At 39.9% G+C, this 19156-nt stretch overlaps 1 protein-coding gene across 4 annotated transcripts in view; it reads left to right on the forward strand.

The window, feature by feature from the left end:
- DLC1 (DLC1 Rho GTPase activating protein) overlaps positions 1 to 19156 on the forward strand; it is a 216435-nt gene that overhangs the window by 158678 nt on the left and 38601 nt on the right. The window contains exon 1 of one of the 4 annotated variants that reach the window (XM_065696840.1): positions 18401 to 18544. The exons of the other annotated variants lie outside the window; for them this stretch is intronic. Within the exon in view, the coding sequence (XP_065552912.1) occupies positions 18532 to 18544 (13 nt within the window). The 5' untranslated portion in view covers positions 18401 to 18531. Of the gene's footprint in view, positions 1 to 18400; positions 18545 to 19156 lie in introns of those variants that run through there. 4 annotated transcript variants of the gene reach the window in all.

Consider the following 19156-nt stretch of genomic DNA (forward strand, 5'->3'; position numbering starts at 1 on the left):
ATATATGTCCTATGCTGCTATATCCTTTTGGAGAACAGACATATTTGCACTGATTTTCATGCATCAGCTCCCACACAAACCCAGCTGTGCACCAGCCCCACTGAGAGTCCTTAATTTTCTTCTCTCCTTACACAGGAGGCAACATTTTAAAAGTATTTAGTTAGGTGCCATGAAATGACTTCATGGAAATTGCATGGCTTCCAATACAACCCTGAGCACACACACAGTAAGGGAGAAAGGCATTTCTTCCACAATCCAAGTTTTGGGAGGGTAGAGAGTGAAGGCTTGGAGGTACAAATCCCAGGTCCAGGATAAGTAAATCAGTGCGCTGTGCAATCTCTCCCTCCTTTCTACGCAAGTCTTCTGGCTCAAGTAGTACCTAGAGCTCTCAGCCAGTTGCGTGGGTCACAGGACCCTGTGCGATGTTACAGGATCCTTCAAGGGCTCCAGGGGAATTGCAGGCTGTCAACAAAATCTGCTTGGAAAACAAAGCAGAGTATGAATAAGCCTCTTTCCCTCTGACAAAGGAGAAGTCCAGAAACACACATTTTTCCAGCAATTGGGCTGAGAGAAGACTTAATGGAGATAACAAACATGACCAGAAGGCAGTGACTGGAGGGGTGGGCACTCGAGTTTGGAGCAAATTAAAAGTCTGTGGTAGATCATGGAGGCAAAGGAGGCAGAGCTTGTTGTTCCATACATAATTTGAAGGTAAAGGGTGAAACAGTTGGCAAAGAAACTCTGGTTTGTGTGAACTTATGCAAGAGTTTGTTCCATGGGTGTCTGCAAGTACACACAGCAATGACAAGAGAAAGCATGCAACCCTTGTAACCTCAACACTGGCCTTTTCTTCTCGTATGCGTGCTCAGTGCAGATGTCTGTCCCAAGAAAGTGCTGTGCAGGCAACGTGGGACAACTGTCGTAGATGACCCTCATAGTCTCCACAGGCAATGCAAAGTGTGATAGAATGCCTTTTCCTCTGCTTGTGCTACTGGAAATGCTTTCAGCATGCTTCTTCCTGTCCTTTAAACTGTCATCTAAAGTTCCCTCTGTTGTTTCCATCATTTCTTTACCTTTTCTTGCACCCTACAGAGTTTCTGCAGTATTAGCTCTGATTGCTGTATTAATATTTTGGTACTGCATTAAACAGCTAGTTTTATTTGCTACCCCATAGTGCTTGATGCTTTTTTAGCACAAATAAATTATTTGCATTTTCACTACCATTTATGTGATTTCTTCACTCATTTATTCACATAAGACTAGCCCTGACAAATATTGTAACATTAAAGGAAGTAAAAGTGGTTCTACTTGGAAATCTTACAGAAAAGTCAAGTCATACACTGACTCCTTGAACAAAATAACAGCTGCAAAAAAACAAATGACACAGGCTTTAAAATGTCACTATTGCAAAATCATGAGGAAATTCTAATTTAATTATGTTTAATTATCTTTCATTTGAAGAAAAAAATGTCCACTACACAGCATTCCAAATGCAATTGCCTCAGAAAGGAAATTTTATGGCACTGACAAAATGTCAATTATACTTTCATAAACCTGTGCTGAAGAACTGATTTATCTATGCTTAATCAATACAGAAAATGTACTACAGTGTGTGTGCAAAGGAGATAGAATCAGTCAAAACACGTTAAATTATTTTGCTGTCCTGCTCTTGCAAAATGGAACAATTCCTATTTTCCTAATATTTAATACCACTGAAGTTGTAACTAAAAAAATCTGCTTTAGCAGCCTGTGGTCTTCCAAGTTGACGTGGGTGATTAGTGTACAACAGGAAGGTTTCTGACACTTTAAAGACTTCTTCAGCCAGACCTCAAATGAAGTCCTTTCCGTTCATTTATTGTGAAATACTATGATCAAGGTAAATTTGAGCTCTGTATGTCTCAGATAATTATTTTGCTCCCAACAAGGCCTTGGCACTGGAGTATGCACATAGGCGTAAAGGAAAGATGCAGGTCAGAAAGGTCATGCAAATGTAGCTAGACAGAACTTAATCCTGAATATGTAAAAAACAGCAAATACAGAAGGTGAAAAACTGGGTGTAGAAGGGAAAAGAAAATGAAAAAGAAAGGCAATCTTCTACTGATTTCAAGCTGCAAATATGAGAAAGTTATTTTCTCTCTTATTTCCCTTACCAGTACCATTACCCCCAATAGATAACTAGTCTGGTTTTGTAGTCTGAGAAAACTGAGCTCTAGGAATCTGAGCTCTGGTTATTTAGTTTATACTAAATGGACCTACAAACCATTTGGAGTGTTACCCATCACTGAATGCCAGAAAATATGAAAGTGATCTATCTTAGAGTACTTTGTGTTCCTGACAGGGAGTTCTGGGGACTCACTGTCTTATTGCATAATATTGGACTCTAGTAACAAAACATCTGTTAGCAGAGAATACAATCTGCAGATCACTGTTGTATTAAAATTACCAAGAAATACATATACTTGGAAACTTAAAATTACTTTGGTGAAAAGGTGCAGAATGGTATAGCTACACTATGGTTATGTCTTACATCTAGGATTTCAAATAGCACAACATAACCACAAAGGTTATTCCTAGACAAGCAGATTATGAGTGATAGTGATAAGGTAAAGTAAACTACATGGGATGTATACCTCAAGAGATACCATATGCCAAGTACAAGCCCATACATTAAATGTAATCTGTATTTTCTCCTTCTCTAAAACAACACATTACAGTTCCTTTCATGGCACCCTAGATATAACCATTATATTTAATGTCATCCACAAGACACTGACTTGTATTAGGAGCAGTCTACAGCCACCTAGGCAAGCTCTTCTCTCAGAGATAAGATGCTGCTTTCTTTCCTAGGCCCTTGTAGTCATGAAGGTGCAGCAGAAGTAGTCAGATGAACACTGAGGACAGAAACTTCCAGCAACTCTGAGTCTTGTGCTGGGACTAATTGAGCTTGCCGCTCCTCTTGCTGCTATGGTGCAACACTGAGGCACAAGCCAGCTGTCCTGGAGGGTGATGAGATGCTGTGAGTGGTGCCTAAAGGTAAAGCCCAACACAGGGGAAAAATCTTGCAGGATTTGTTGAACTACTCTGTTTTCTGAACTCAAACTATAACTATAAATCAGAAAATCTAGTTGGTTTTTGGTTTTCTTTTCCCTAGGAAAGCTGAAAAATACTTAAGTAGTCTATAGCAGTTTGGCTGTTAATGATCTCTGCGAAATTACTGGCAGTAATTAAAAATTAACGTTTTTCTGTATCATAAAATCAGTAATCAGAAACTGCTAGGAAAAAAGGTGATGATGTGAAATCACTCAACATAATGTGCTTTGCCAAGTCTTCTCATTAAGAAAATAATTACCCAAACCACTAAATATGTAGGAAAAATATATCTTGCAAGTCTGGCAAATGATGACTATGTCCCTTCTAATTTTCATCATTTTTTTCTATGAAATGGAAGAATCTTCTGAAACATATCTATAATTGCAGCTAAGCCTCCAGAGGGAGGTATCCAAGACTGTTATTTCTAGTGCCAAAACAAAACAGATAGTTGGCAGTCAAAGCACACCCACCCATAAAGTACATTTTGGTCAAAAGTAGGCAATTCCATTTTGACTCCAAGGCTCACATCCCATCCTTAGCTCATCACAGATGGGTGCCTCATCACTCACAGCTGCCTGAAACACCCAGATATCTCAGGCACAAGAGTGAGAAGATTGCCTTGTTTGCTGATCAGTATGAACCTGCTTTTTTTTTTTTTTGATACCTATTTCCCACTTTCACAAAACATTGACATGATTTCCAGCATTATTCAGGATTATCCCTTTTTAAATCTCTAGTGGGATGTAATCTCTTTCGCTATGGAATTTGTCATCAGGCAACGGAAGAAAGAAGGTCTACCTGTTTTAGGATTCCTTTGTGCCACTCCCTCACCTCTTCCTTCTTCCTCTTCCCATGTGTTTTTATCTGTAGAAGTGATTCCTCACATTATTCTTCACTTCTTGGCATCAAGGAAAAAAATAATAAAAATCAAAGTGATCGTAATAAACTTGGTTGATCCTGTCCTTGAATTGTCCAAGGGATCATGAATGAATAAATGAGAGGTCAGTGTTAGCTGATAAAATAGAATTCAGTATTAACTTGGAGCTACTCCCCTTCTAACTGCAGCTGCTATCAGTCATCCATATGCACCCTTAGCATATAGTTTCAGATCTTTTATATGCACGGATGTCATGCTTTACCAAGTCTGCCTCTTCTTGTTTTCTTCTGGCAGCACTCAGTCGTAAAACCACACAACAGCCCTATCACATAAAATCTCTCTCTGATCCCCCATTCTGAACTACTTCATATGCTAGTAAGGAAAAGCGGAAAAACACGCAACCCCCCAAACAAAGTAAAGTAACAAATAGGACAGCAATAACAACTGGTAGCAAAATAAACCAAACCAACCAACCAACCAAAACGTTAGGTCAAATTTGATCAGGAAAGAAAATACCAACAACTGTGCCAAGGCTCTGAACAAAAGGACTCCCATCCACCAGCTTTCCATTAAACAAAGCTCCATCCTGGAAGAGTTTAGAAACTGGACTGCTGCTGAAAAAAAAACGCAGTTATTTCTAAGAAGATGAGATGTTCATGCCCAAGTGTGAAATAAACACCTTTTACCAAAGGCAAGGATTGTTCACGGGTGGAGCATATGCGCAACATCAGGAAATGCATAGTATGTTCCTCTGATATGCATGGCCTTTGGCAGTCCCATGGATATCCTACTTGTCATTGCTGTGAGTATTATGGTAGTACACACACATTTTTACACATTTTCTTGCTGGTTTGGTAGGGGAAAAGAAAGTTGTAATCACAACTTGTCACTTGCCTGACCGGCTTTTTAGACACTTTTCACATTGCCTATACTTAAAAAGTGTTGATGGGTGACAAATTTGCAAAAGTTAGACATGGAGAAGGCCTAGAGCTTTGTCATTTCCATTCTCCTAGCAGTGCAGGTCCATCTCTCTTGCTCATTTCCTAGCAACTTAACAGGTATCTTATCCAAAAAGTGTTGTTCCACTTTCTTTGTGAGTTTATTCCACACTTGAGCAACTACCATTGTCAGGAAGTCAAAGTGAACTCAAATTGAACCTAACAAAACCTTTTCTTATGGCTCAAAATAGTGCATTTGCTTTGTTTTTCTTTAATTTCCATGCATCTGTGACTTGCTGATGTCTTCCAGAAGCAAAAGTTCCAAATTTACTTCTGAGAAGACTTTTCCTGGCCCTCCAAAAGTAGAAGATACAGGAAATTGTGTGAGAAGTGTCCATGTAGCTGTCACCATTATTTCCAGGCTGGAAAATTAGAAGAAATATTCAGAAAATAGAGTTGTTTCTCTGAAGAGATTCTTCTTAGTCCCATGCATGAAAATGATACTCTAGTTTTGTTATTTGAGTTTCACAGTTAAATGTTATAAAGGGGTACTTTGACATTTTTATGATCCATTTTAATTAACTGAAGCAAAATCTGCTCTTCTGAGTGATTCATTTATCCTATCTACCTTTCTATTTTTGTAAGATTAAATCAGGAAGTTCACATTAAGCTTCCTTTCCTGGAATTCCAGTTGAACATTATTACCCTTTGTTTAGACTGTATCACTTATTCAGCTGATAAGAGTAGACTGTATTCCACTGGAGATACAAAGATACAGCAATTTAGATCCCTAAGGAGCATTCTGTATTTTCTAGTAAATGACTACACCTCTACATGCTTTATGAAGCTACTAAAAACGATTAAATCTTTTAAATCTGCAGACATGAAAGTGTATACTATTACAGTGATGTGTTTCAGCAAAGCATACACCATTTTTTTTTTGTTCTTAACAGTAGGAGGCATGTTATAGCTTTGCACCATGTAGTTCTTGCAGTCCTACAGCTTGATCGTGATCTTCAGGACACTAAAAAAGAACTCAGGTGAAAGATTAGATACTGATTTGAAGAGAATAAAAATTTGGAGTAAGACACTTTTTAAACTCCAAAGTAATTTGTCACATTTTAAACTTTGAAGTTGTCACTTGAAATCTTAAAATCAAGGTGCATTCCTAAGGGAGACATTGTAAAATGGTAGATCCTAAGCAAGGGGATCCTAAGTTAGATTTGTAGTATAGATTGTTGCTACAATCCTTAAAAATCTATGAATTAACAGTGATGTAAAAAATATACAATATACATACACTCATAAATGCTGAAATTGTTTCTGAAATTACAACTATATACCACAACTGTGTTTATACACAAACACATTTGCTGCCTGCATTCTTTAATATTACATTTGTTCTACTCTGAAGTATCCTGAATCCTGGTCACAGACGTGAAAACTACCTGGATTTACAATGCATTTAGCTTCTTAGATAACTGCAATTAATTTTATTTACTTTCTAGTGGAGTGGGGTTTTTGGATTTGTTCTGGATTGGGGTTTTTTGCCTATTACAAAGTCTGGCTTTGCAAGGAAAAACGTAACACCTGCATCTCTTGTGAAGTTTGCACCAGAAGCAGGTAACACTCCAGTTCTGCTTCTAGCATAGTCCAGCTGAATCCCAAATTCTTATTTCACAGGATTTCCTTTGGTGACTTTGTCTTTCACCATGAATTAGAGTAACAGCTCTGCTTTTCTCTGCAGCCAAAGGTATCTTAAATCATATTTACTGATACTCATAAGTGAGGACAAAATCTATACCCTTATATGGGGGAAAGATTGTCTAAACCATTTAAAACAAATATATGGGCACACAGTGTAATAAATATTCATAAATTGACCCCCCCTAAAAAAATTACAGATATATAATTCTATAGATACTTATACAGTAGAGACAGAAAATATTTATATATTTTAATATATTTTTATGTTCTCACATATTTGTAAAGCATGAAATGAAATTTGCAGAAAAAATACTTTTCATCTTCCCCAAATCCATCAGTATGTAGTCCACTTGCATATTATGCAAAATCTCCATGAATTAAATCATATAAACTTACTAAATGTGGCTGTTTGCAGAGGACAAATAATTCATATTCATATTAATTTAGAGGGGGCTAAACCTAAAAGGTTTCATAAAATAACTTAGTGTCTAACCCTAATTATTGCAAACAAAGATCAAAAGAAGAGCTTATCAAAAGTGGAGACAGTTTATTTCCATCTTGGAACAAAGGACAAAAGACACAGTGTCTTGTCCTTTCCTTTGAGGTTTCTCTGCCTGCTCCTTTCCACTCCCTTTCCTGATAGGCTGCAATGTCTTCATGGCTGATCTGTTAACCAAAGCACAATAATCAATTCTGGGGAACATGTCAGCTACTTATTTTTATAACAGGAACAATGGAAATAGCATCACATTGTTAATAGAGGTAAAAGTGATTAAAAATACCCTCTTGAGTTTTCCTTTCTAGCTCCCATCGTCACAATGCACTGGAATTGATCCAGAACAAACTATGACTGTAGAGACACACATTTTTACAGGAGTTGAAGAGCTTTGATTCATCTTTATCCTGTGAAGGAATGCTTGTCTTTTAAAACTGCTGCTATACAAACCAAGAAAAACTAATTAAAATTTTAAGGCATACTTTTTTTTTCAGATTACTATTTCAAATCTAAAGCAAAATAGATATATTAATTTCTAAGTCAGTCTTAGTGTATTTGTTTCTTTACAGTTACAGCCCCTTTATTTGCTAAAACTGCAAATTGAAGAGCTACATTCACAAGTCTGTGACATTGTACAGAATTTGCAATAGTAGCATGTTCTGAAAATGACACTAAGTAATTAAGTATAGAGTGAAAAGGACATTACACACATAGGTAACATCTTTAGACGATGAATTAAACTTGTGCATAAAGTTGTGTAATATTTGCCTGCCTTAAAAGAGTAGCATAAAGTTCTCCAGAATTTTAAACAGGCACAGAAAATGTTCCTTGCCCAACAGAGAAATACTATTGAGCACAATAATGCAACTATCCCTAGTGTGGTTTTATTTCCTTATTAAAAAAAAAATAAATCCCTGTGTTGATTTTGAGGCTATCATATCCAGCATAAGCTTCTGGATATAAAGATGACTAAAACAAAGATGATTCAAATAGGTGAAACCTCTTTCAGTGTTACAAAGATCAGATAAACAGTGCTTGCTGTCCTCCTTTGAGAAAAGCCACTCATTCAGTGCCAAGTATTATTAGAAATTAATTTTCTTAGCTGACACATGGACTTTTCATGCAGAGAGACCATTATGAAAAGCCTTGCTGTTCTGAGAATCTGTACTTTGATTTCTGGCATTATCAGCCAGATCAGAAACAGTAGGTACAAGTGGCCAGAGGATAAAGCATCAGATTTTCATTCTTGAGAAGCTATTCTTAATAGAATAAGTGTTTCAAACAAAGTGTGGTTGAGATCACAAAAATTGTCTGTGAAAGAGCCTGAAAGTCCATCACCTAAAAACTAAAGCCATGATCCTGCAAGCATTTATACAATCAAATGTCATTATACCCTTCAAACCAGAGTTGCATAAATTTGTAGGAATGAGGTTTAAATTCCTTTTTATCCTGAAATAAACAAAGCCCTTTCTGATCACAGAAAGAGATCATGCAAGATGACAAATATTATTTCAAGACAAACACACCAACTCATCATAATTATCTGAGCTTTCCATTACACTCTGCACTACACTATAGAGTAGCTGTAAAACGATAGGTAGGGTCTCAATTTTTTTCACATTCTACTCTGTGTGCTCTGACGATTTCCACCCTGACACAGCTAATTGCTATCTAGCTGAAATTTAGCAGGATACTTGGAAATTATTCTCTTTCCTGTTTCCTTTACTACATTGTCCATATCCAAGGGTTCTGACCTCTGGATATCACCTGGATCCACGGAAGTGTTAACTGAGAGATTTCCATTACCTGTACAATTGCAGATATGGTTTGCCCAGTCACATTTCAGTCCGGCAGTGATCTTTTCTCTCAGTCTTCTTATATTTTCCTTTTGAGTTCTAAATTCTCAGTTCCTTCTAGAAACTAGATGTATTTTTCCTTTGGTTTGTACGCTCTTCCCTTTTCCCTCATTGGGGAACACTGTTCAACAGTTCTGGATCTAATGTTCTGTCTGCTCTTCACTTGCATTGACCAAAGGAAGAATAGATGAGGAAAAGAACTAAGATGGGCACTACTATCCCTCACATCGCTATTGGTAGCAGCTAGCTATGAAGAGAGAAGAATAGAGAAATAAAAAGAAAGGAAATAGAAGAAAAGAGGTGAAGAAATTGGCAGCAGGTGAAAGAAATACCCAGCATAGGTTCTACAGACACGAAGATGAGAAATTCTTATTCCACGTGCAAAGCTCTTTACATGGCTTAGGGACGGAAAAGTTGTTATCAGAAGGTAATACAGGAAGCTATCCTGTTTTTAGAAACAGATGGAGCACCCAAGAATCCTAGGTTAACTAAAAGCTTGCCTTTGTGGGCAATAGCTTGCTATCTCAGAAGCAAAGCTAAGGATGAATTGTCCCAGTTATTCTGTACACTAGCCAGAAAGTTTCCTATACAGCCCAAATCTCATGATGCAGTCAGCTAACTTTCTGAAACGCAGCAGAAATAGCAAAGAAGATAAGCTAATGGACTCTTTAGATACCTGTCTAACATGGAGATGAACACCAGGTTTTGGGCTTGATTCGGATTTTACATATTGACAATCACATAAAATTCCTGTCTTTGATATAAACCCAGAAAGTTTCTAAAATGCATATTTGAAACTTACTACTTTCAAGAGAGTTTATAATTTAGGGACATATGGCTCATAATTTTTTGGCACATTGATCCTTCCACCAGAGGCCAAGTAGGATGTGGCTTTTATTTCTAAACGTTTTCCAAAGGATTCAATTTACTTCATCAGCTGAGAAATTCCATATTCTGACATGCTAGAATCTAAGTTTTCAGGATATTTTTTGTCAGGGCTTTTTCTTAGTGCTGCCCCTGATTTACAATAAGGAACTGAAAAGCAAGTATGTGGTTTAGGTAATTAAGAATGTAAGGTCAATATGACATGCATGATATATTTGCAAAAGCTACTAGTAAATCAGATTGGAAGTCCTGCATATACACCTTTCAAGTCATTGTATATACTTCCTGACTAAAAATCAGATGCCAAGGGCCCTGTTAATCTTGAGGTTTAATAGACCTCCTGTATCTGGAAAAAATAAAGAATCCTCAGCAAAGAAAATTGAGACTATTTCTGTAGTCTAATGCTGCTCATGAGAAATATAATTCTGCTGAGTGATGTAAGGGCTCTTGTTTCAAAGGAGAGAAAATTTTGTTTTGAGTATTAAAGGTGCAGGACATCCTATCACTCTTAATCACTTGCCCCATTGATCCTAGCATACATATGTCCCTGGCTGCCTTCAACTCTCTGAAGCTGCTGTCAAACAAAAAGCAAGTTAGCTGATTGAGACTTTTTTTCTCCTATGTTAGTTTTCTCTAAACAGATCCTTCTCATTTTAGAATACAAGACCAGAAATGATACATACCCTTGGTGGCAATGCATCCTACAAATAATGTTGTTCATACATTGAACTGGGGTCCATGAAGAAATTATCAGGTTTCATATCTACTTAAGGCTTACTGTTTTGTACTACACATCATATACGTTAATGAATGTTCAGTGAAATCATAAGAAACAAAAGACCCAAAGAATCCAATGGCAGAAAGGTTCTGAAAACATCAGAGCTGTACCTGTTCCATGTATGCAATTTGTCAGATCCCTACAGGGGACATCACATTACCGGGGAAGCAAGACTCTCAGCGGTGATGAAGGAATAAAGGTGTTCTCCAGGATGCATTTGTTGCTGTACGAAAGGTGTTTTATAAAAATGTGAAATGTCTACTATAGAATGAGCAAGCCTTTTATCTGGAAGCTAAGTCTGCATTACACTAGAATAAATTGGTTGGGTTTAAGAGTTACGTGAGTAGCTCCTTAGCTCTTGCAAACTACTATGCAAACAGAGGCTTCAGAATTTGCAGTCTACACCAGTACAGAATTTGCTTCATTGCTGGTTTTTTATTTAAAATAATAGTGACTGAAGGGTTTGCATTGTTGCTTTAGTGACAGAACTGTTGTAAAGTTTAATGTAACACCCAGGTAAACACAGTTTGCCGGGTGTACTAGACAAAGATTAAGGTAACAGCCTTCTCCAGTCACTACTATCCGTCTTTGCATTTTGAAGTCTGATGAAAAAGACAAAAAACATTTCAGAACATGAGAGGACCCTGATTTTTGTTCTTTTTATTTAGTAAAAATATTTTTCTTTCCTAGATTCCCAGTAATAAGGCATAGTAGAAGAACATCTCTCTATATCCCTCTCTCTCACACACACACACAGAGTTTCAGAATTTAGGCATTTAAAAACTGCTCTGGGCTAAGGTTAGATATAAGAGATTTGCTGTCTCAAGAACAAACTCATTTACCATGTCTCTTTGTAAAATGACATGAAGGCAAAAGTAAAACCTCAGAAACAAGCAGAGTAAAAAAAGGTAGCCCTTCATAATGGGACAGTGTTGAAATATGAAAGCAAACTAACCACTTTCTATGTTTCTTTTTCTTGTGATCATGTAACAGAATATGTGTCTTTGTTTTTAAAACATGCAAGCTCCTATTAACTTGTCAGTCACATCTACGCATTGTAATCATGTTCACAAATAATATCATACTGTACTCTCTGTAACATGCTGGCATAAAAAGTGAAATGTAGCATGGAGGAGGAGGAAGCATTTTCCAGCTAACCTGGCTATCCATTTAGAATTCATAATCCTAAATTTTAGAGTGATGAATGAACACCCCAACAGTTCTGTTACTCCTTCTAATCCCCATCAGGTCTTGAATCTGTTGATGAAGGCCAAACAGCCACTTCTTTCTGCTTGACCCTCTCCTCTTGCTATTGCTGGCTCTCATTCAAGTCAGGATCACATTTATCTGGGTAATATACACCTAATAAATCTTCTCCAGCTCAGTTTGTTCTTGCTGGCAAGACAGCTAGCTTCCCCCTCCACTTCTCTTGTCTTTCCTCAGACATCATTATGGGTGTTGACACTCCACTAAGTTACTTAAGGTGCCCTTAAGTAACCATCTGCATGTACACATCTCCCAGTAAAACCCAAGGTAATTGCTGCTGTAAGATGTTTTTCAGTTAAAATAAGCAAAGCATGGGCATGGACTATGAAAGAAGCAGTCAAACTGCCAATCTGCAAGAGGATTTTTAATAGGGACAGTATCAGCCTAATAAGCTCATACAGCACTTTCTACAGTACGTTTCAAGGGCTTTGTGAAAGAGACACATATTATTCTCCCTATTTTATCTAGGGAAAAATGAAGTATGAGAGAGGGAATGGACAGACCAAAGCTACTCAGAAAGTTAGGACAAGAGTGCAGATAGATGTGTTGACTCTCAGTCTAGTGTGCTGTCAGAACAGGACTAACAATAATTATGAATCTATCCTGACTTACACCAGGCTTGACTTTGTTCACGGAGTTTATTAACACGTGCTTTCCTTCTTCCCTGTCTCTGTATTTCCACATTAACTCTCCATGCTACAATATCAACCTAGTACCTCCCCTGATGAATGCTGAAGTGAAATTAGCTATCACAGTGTATGTGTTCCAGTTGCCATAGTTATCATGCTTTATTAAGTCATGGGCTTAAGATTATTTCCTGAGTCCTGGAGATTCCCTAAGGCTAAAACAGCAGCAGTCTTTCACATAATGGGTCAACTGGTCCAGGTGGATGCATGTGCTTATTTCCTCCAGAGGAAATAAGTTTAATGAATATAGAGTTCATTTAGCTAAAAAGCCTTGGATCTCACAAGATGGAAGATGGAAGTAAGAAAAAAATCTGCTATTGCAAGGAAACTTTTCATTGTTCTTTTTTTTTTTTTTTTAACTTACTAGAACAAAATGAAGAAAAAAACCCAAACCAAGCCAAAACAAAACAAAAAACCTTTCTTTCCTTCCCTTCTACTTTACCCTTTTAACCCCAGCTGGGCACTGCATGGCTGACACTGTCCCAGGCTGTCACGCTGGAAAGTCTAGCATCTCATGTGTATTATAACAACACATCTGCTTCATAAACCAATTTTTAAACACTGTTTTGACATGTTTAAGACACCAGTCTTTCAGTTTCCATCTACATTTGTGAGCAACTTGCATCTTACATCTTGTTTTAATGAAGGTTACTGCTGTCTCCCTGTGAAAGCTGACCTTTTCTCTTCATCAGACTGGAGGTCATGCGTGAACACAGAATGAGGTTTAGGAAAAAAAAAAAAAAAAAGCATCTTACCATTGGCATGCCTTGGAAACTGGTGATTTTGAAGGTGGAAGGTAAAATCTATTTGCTTAAAAATGAAGAGGGAAGAGCTGGTTGATTTAGCATTGATATAACTGCTGTAACTAGAACACAGACTGAAAACAAGAGCATTGGTCTGAAAAAAACACTTTCCCGAGCAACAAAAAGCTGAGATAGATATCCTGCTTCTATTATACTTCATCATCAACTTGCTCATCTTTTGACCATTATGTAATATATATTTTGAGTAAAAGCATCCTGTGTGCTCTTCATTGCACACTGTGACTCGTAAGTGCAGAGGAAGAGAAGCAGGGGTGTGAATCTGGCCACCACCACTGTCTTTCAAATGACCCACAAGGAGAGGAGAGGGACCAGGGATGACTGCTGGTGCCATGGAGCTCTGCAGTCACACCATCATGAAGGCAGCTACCACAGCTGAACCTAAGGATGATGCCTTGGCAGAGGCAAACTTTTGCTGCAGCTTTCTCTAGAGGTGTGTGTTAGAGCCTGTGACCTACGCAGACATTAGGTCTTGCTACATGACCACTTTCACCACATACATGCAAAGGTTTGGGATAATTTCAGATTCCTTGTGGTGAAGCAGTAATTGATTATGGATGCTTTTTTAATTATTTCGTAATAGAACAGTATTCAAATTTGTAAAGTTTAAGGAAGAAGGATTTCTATGTACCACAAGCTATATATTTACTCCAGATCATCTCTGAGCCTTCATCCATCACTACAAATTCTAGCTACCCTCCTCTAGCACTTCTTCTAAATAAAGTTTAGTTCACCCAAGTCTGCTTTCCCTGCTTTCTTGAAAGTTAAATTCAGTTGGTTATTTTTCCAAGGGTGAATCATTTCTTTTAATGTGCAAATGTAGCTTTAATTGAAGGGAAAGCAGACCCATTAACAGTAGAAAATTCTGCAGCCTTGTCCTGGTTTCAGCACATTTCAAAAAATAAACCATCACCAGTGACAGAATCTCAAATATTATATGGAAAAGATACCCTACATCTCCACCAATTTCTATAACCCAGTGGTATTCTGTGTAAGCCAAGGAGCTGACCCTCTGCAATTACAATGGAATGAAAATACTTGTTTCCTTTCCTCCTCCTATTTCAGTTTATTTGCATTTATATTTTACCAAATTGAATCTTCATCACACTATATAATCAACTTTTATTTCTTAAGCTTTAGTGCATTCATACAACAGAGCCTTTCTTAAGTACAGTTTGAACATGTTAATTTCATTTTCAGCCTGAACTGTTGAACTGTGTTTGAGGGCATTCAAAAGCAGACAAAAACATAAAGCTCGCTGATCCCATTTTTTAAAATAGTCAGTTATATGGACCACAAAGAATGAGGCAAGGTTAATTTTCTTTATTTTTTTACTGTAAAAAAAAGAATAAAGAAAATAAATGAAAAAAACATCAGTGATCAAATACAAGAGTCTCCTATACATGACAAGCCGGTAACATTTCTAATACTGTTTAAAGGAAGATTACTAGAGGAGAAAGCCCACAAATTACAAGCAGTAGAGCAGCACCTATATTTATTCAATATAATGACTTCACTGTGTATTTTGTTTAAAAGTACTTTGGAAAGATGCTTTCTTTCATTTTGTGATTCTCTAGTAGGTGAAACAATAGCTTTCCTTCTCTGAAAGGCGCTTATCTCTGAGAAGTGATAGTGCAAACACTCGTCGTCAAGAGGCCTGACCAACTACAGACTCTTTTAAATAATTACTTTCAGTAAAGTCAAGTGCTAGAAAATGCTAACTTACTTATTTCACTGACAACAGTTGGAACACGATGGTCCTTTGGACTGTGGAAATACTACACACAAATACCCCAGCTGACAAGGAATCCAAGCCTAGAGCCAGAGGCCTGGAAACTCAGCCTGAAACTGCTCTATAATCTATCACGCTGTTGCTAAGAGGATAGTAATACTAGTGTTTAGAATTGCAATCATGTGTCTGACAATCCTGTGTTTGTACCAGCAGGTCAGTTGACTAATTACAAATTGGGACTTCTCTGGGTACTGCACTATTTGAGAAAAAGGATGACAAGGGTACAGTTAACCATTAAGGCATTGGGCCTGGGAGGGAAAACAGAGGACAATCAAGTCCTTATTATTAGATGCTGTCCTGCGAATCACTCCCTTATGCAGTTACAACAGAAGGAGAATTCACCTTTTAAAGTGAATAATTGTGCTTGTCAGGCAATCCTTTACAATTACTTTACCATCCAGCCAGAGCTCATTGATTGCATTAAGGATAACAGTGCTCCACAGAAACAATGCTCTTAGGCAGGCAACTTCTAAAGTCCTGTGTCTCTGTCAGGCAGCAGCCTGCTCTTTCAATAGCCAGAGAGATAAAGAAATGAAAATATTAAAGGCCAAAGCTCTACTCATTTCACAACGCTCTTTAAAGCCGGATGAGTGATTAGGGTGGTTGTAGCCTGCTAAACACCCATACCTCAGGTGGAATGCTCCTCTGAGCACGTTTTACAGAGAATGTGAGACTGGTGCCTTTTTTTCAGCTCCGAAATTATGCCTGCTTAAGCAGCCCTATAGAATTCCAAGTTAAAATGCAAGCCAGAGAGACTGCAGGTCTTCAAGGGTTGATAACAAACTAGAATCAAAGCCTTTTTCTTTCAGATTACCAGCAAGAATCTAATCCAGGTCAGTGATAATCCTCCTGCATCTATTTAGCAATGATCCCAGCAGACAGATTGCTCCATCACAAAAGTCACCGGTTCTGACATTGCTGAGGGAATCCACAAAGACTGAACCAGGACAGAGATTCCTCCTTCACTGTGGGAGCTGATTAGCTTTGCAAGCAGAACAGGAGAGCTGAACTACAGTACAAACAGTGTTTTATCATCAGCATCATCATCCATTTGCTATTTTACAGAGTAGTAGAGGTGAGAATGATAATCCTTCATTTAAACACTGAGAGGATCCCATCTTCTGTGTCTGGACTGTATTTGTCAAGTATTCACCCATCTCATCACTCAGCCCCTTCAGAATCTTCAAACAAAACTCTTTGACTGCAGATTCTTGTTTTGCATCTATCATGTAATCTTCTCACTTTGGATTTTACTTCACTGCTGCACATAGCTCCTCCTCTCATTCTTACTTTTTTCAGTTGCCCTTCGTTCTGCCAAGTCCTCCAAACCCTCCCCATTTTTTTTTTCTGCAAAGTCCATTCTCTTCTTCAAAAGCTTTCCTGCAGGTCTTATAAAAAAGCTTCCTATACAGAGATGCACGCTTGGTCCAGGAAGCAGCCTAGGCAGGCTGTGTTTTGTTTTCTTACCAAGGGTATTAACTTGACACACAGTGGTCTCCTGGTTCCAGCACTATCATTGTGATGGAAACATCGCAGTACCAGCATGCTTTCCTACTTGTTCTGGATATTTTTTTTTTCCTTCTATATTTTTCCTTTTTATTTTTTGTTGTTTTTTTTTTCCCCTCTTCTTTTTAAGGATGCTTATTGGAGAAAACATTTCTCTGTTTTCCAGAATTCAGGCTCTGAAAATCACACAGAATATGCAAGCAGCATTTTCCATCTCTTGTCGTGACTATTCTGTCAATTCCTAGTCTACCAACTGCGTAAAATTATGGACAATACAGACAGAAAGAGATTACCTTGTGTGTTCAACAGCTGGGGCAGAGTGCATGTCTGTCTTCCCTGTGTTAGAGTTAAGAATTCACATTTTAAGGGCCTGACCCCCCTATCTTGTAAATATATATCCTGGTGCCTCACAAGAAGCATTCAAAAATGCAGGTAAATGTGGCTATGCCAAAAGGAGCTGGAGTGAGTTTAGATATGAAGGGGTAATTGATTAAGTGGGTAACATACATTAAGTCAAGCTTGAAGATATAGTGCAGTTCCATCCTCTTCTGTGCTATTAAAGTAAATTAATGACCTGGAGCTGTGGAGGGGTTTCCAGAAACAACACTGTAATAGCCAACTGGCCACAGCTTGCAGGCTATAGAAGGGGAAGATGTTTATTCTTCACCAAATTGCCTGCTCAGGCACCACACTCCATATACCTATATCTGACAGATCATAGTGCAGAAATGACAACTGAATCTTAGAATAACACCAGTGAGTATAAAATACGATGCTAGCTTGGAAGAAAATGAACCAATCATAATCTTTGATGGGTCCCAGGTATTTTCAGAATTTCACAGTACTCTTTTCCATGCTGATAGTTTGGCGGCTGGTCAAAAGCAGCTGTTTTGTGCGATTTAAAGCCCTGAATACGAGCATCAACCAAGAAATAAGAATGTGAGCAGTCTTCACAAAATATACAGGAGAGTAAAAGGAAGCGACTTCCAAGCACAGAGCCATGAATCCAGGCCATGCTTCACTATCTGCAAACCATGCCTATGGCTGTGCTGGGTCCCCATAGGGAGAGTACTTGTTAGTTTCATTTAGATCCAGACTGAGACTTTAATGGTGTGCAGAGACGTTCAATGTTTAACAGCACTCTTGGACTCCCACGGGCGGAGACACCAGCATCCTCTGGTCACCCTGCATGAACAGTTTGCTTCAGGCTGGATGCTCAGCATCTACTGTGCCTGGGGCTGCCCAGGACTCTCCAGCCCTCCCAATTTATAGCGCCAAGGAGCCAGCCTTCCTTCTCTATTAGCACTCTTCTGTGTGTTTCCTGGAAAAAGCATTTACAGCTTTGCCAACTGCTTCTTGCGCACATCACTATCACCTAAAAAGCGACCGCGATAGCTGATGGCCATTAAAAATCACAAAGGAGCCATTAAACCATCTTTGATCCCACTACCTTTGGTTTGTGAAGTTCCCCTTGACCCTCCCTAGACATTCAACGACAAGGGGTGTGCGGACGGCTGTGTGCGTGCCCCTTTCTGTTTGCTTTTGCGGGTCGTGACCCGCTAAACCCTTGCGCGGACTACCCCTACCTGCGCGCAGATGTCGTCTCCTGCGCGGAGAACTGGGCGCGCAGCAGAGCAAACCGTGCGGGGCGGGGCTGCGGGGCGGACCCTGGGGGCGTGGGCGCCCGAAGGGGCCGGGCCGCCGCCCTGCCCCGCTCTGCTGCGGGGTGCCGGGTGTCAGTTCTGAGCTGCCGCGGGGCAGGCAGGCGAGCCGGCAGGGACGCGGGCAGCCCGGCACGCAGCCCCGCGGAGGCACCGCGGCGGGCGAGACACCATGATCCTCACACGTAAGCTCGGGGCTCGCACGCCCTGCCCGTTGAGGGGGTTGGCAGCTGCGCCCGGGGGCGCAGGCTCGGCGCCCTGGGAGGCGCTTGGGGAGCAGAGCGGTGGGATGGGAGTCCCCGGTGGGCAGCGCTGGCCCCCGCCCGTCCGTGTTCGCGGGGCCGAAGGCGCCCGTCGGGGCGGGAGCAGCCCCAGGTGGGGCGGGATCGCCGCGGGAGTGATTCTCATCTCTGGGAAGCGCGGGCCGGGAGGGCTAACCGCGGAGGTGCCGCGGGCGCGGAGCTGCTCGCGGGATGCCTCCTCTCTGTGGAGGGCGCCATGGCGCACCATTCCGGTCTCTCCTCTTTGGGTGGTGTGTGCCGTCCGTGCGCAGCCCTCCCACCCCCCTTCTCTTTTTCCGGGTGTCTTTGCTAGACGGGAGCCGTCGAGTTTCCTTTGAAGTTCTTCGTAATTAGCCCGGTGGCCTCCAGGAGCCCCGTGGCTCCTCCTGTGCGGCGGCGGCGGCCAGCCCTGATGTCACCCCGGGGCTTTGATCCCGGTGGAGGGGCAGCACGTCCTGCCAGCCCCCCCTCCGAGACCTTCTCCGCGCAAACCGAACACCGACGATGCTGTTTTCC

This window comes from Lathamus discolor, chromosome 1 (assembly GCF_037157495.1).
Source record: "Lathamus discolor isolate bLatDis1 chromosome 1, bLatDis1.hap1, whole genome shotgun sequence".
Taxonomy (NCBI): domain Eukaryota; kingdom Metazoa; phylum Chordata; class Aves; order Psittaciformes; family Psittacidae; genus Lathamus; species Lathamus discolor.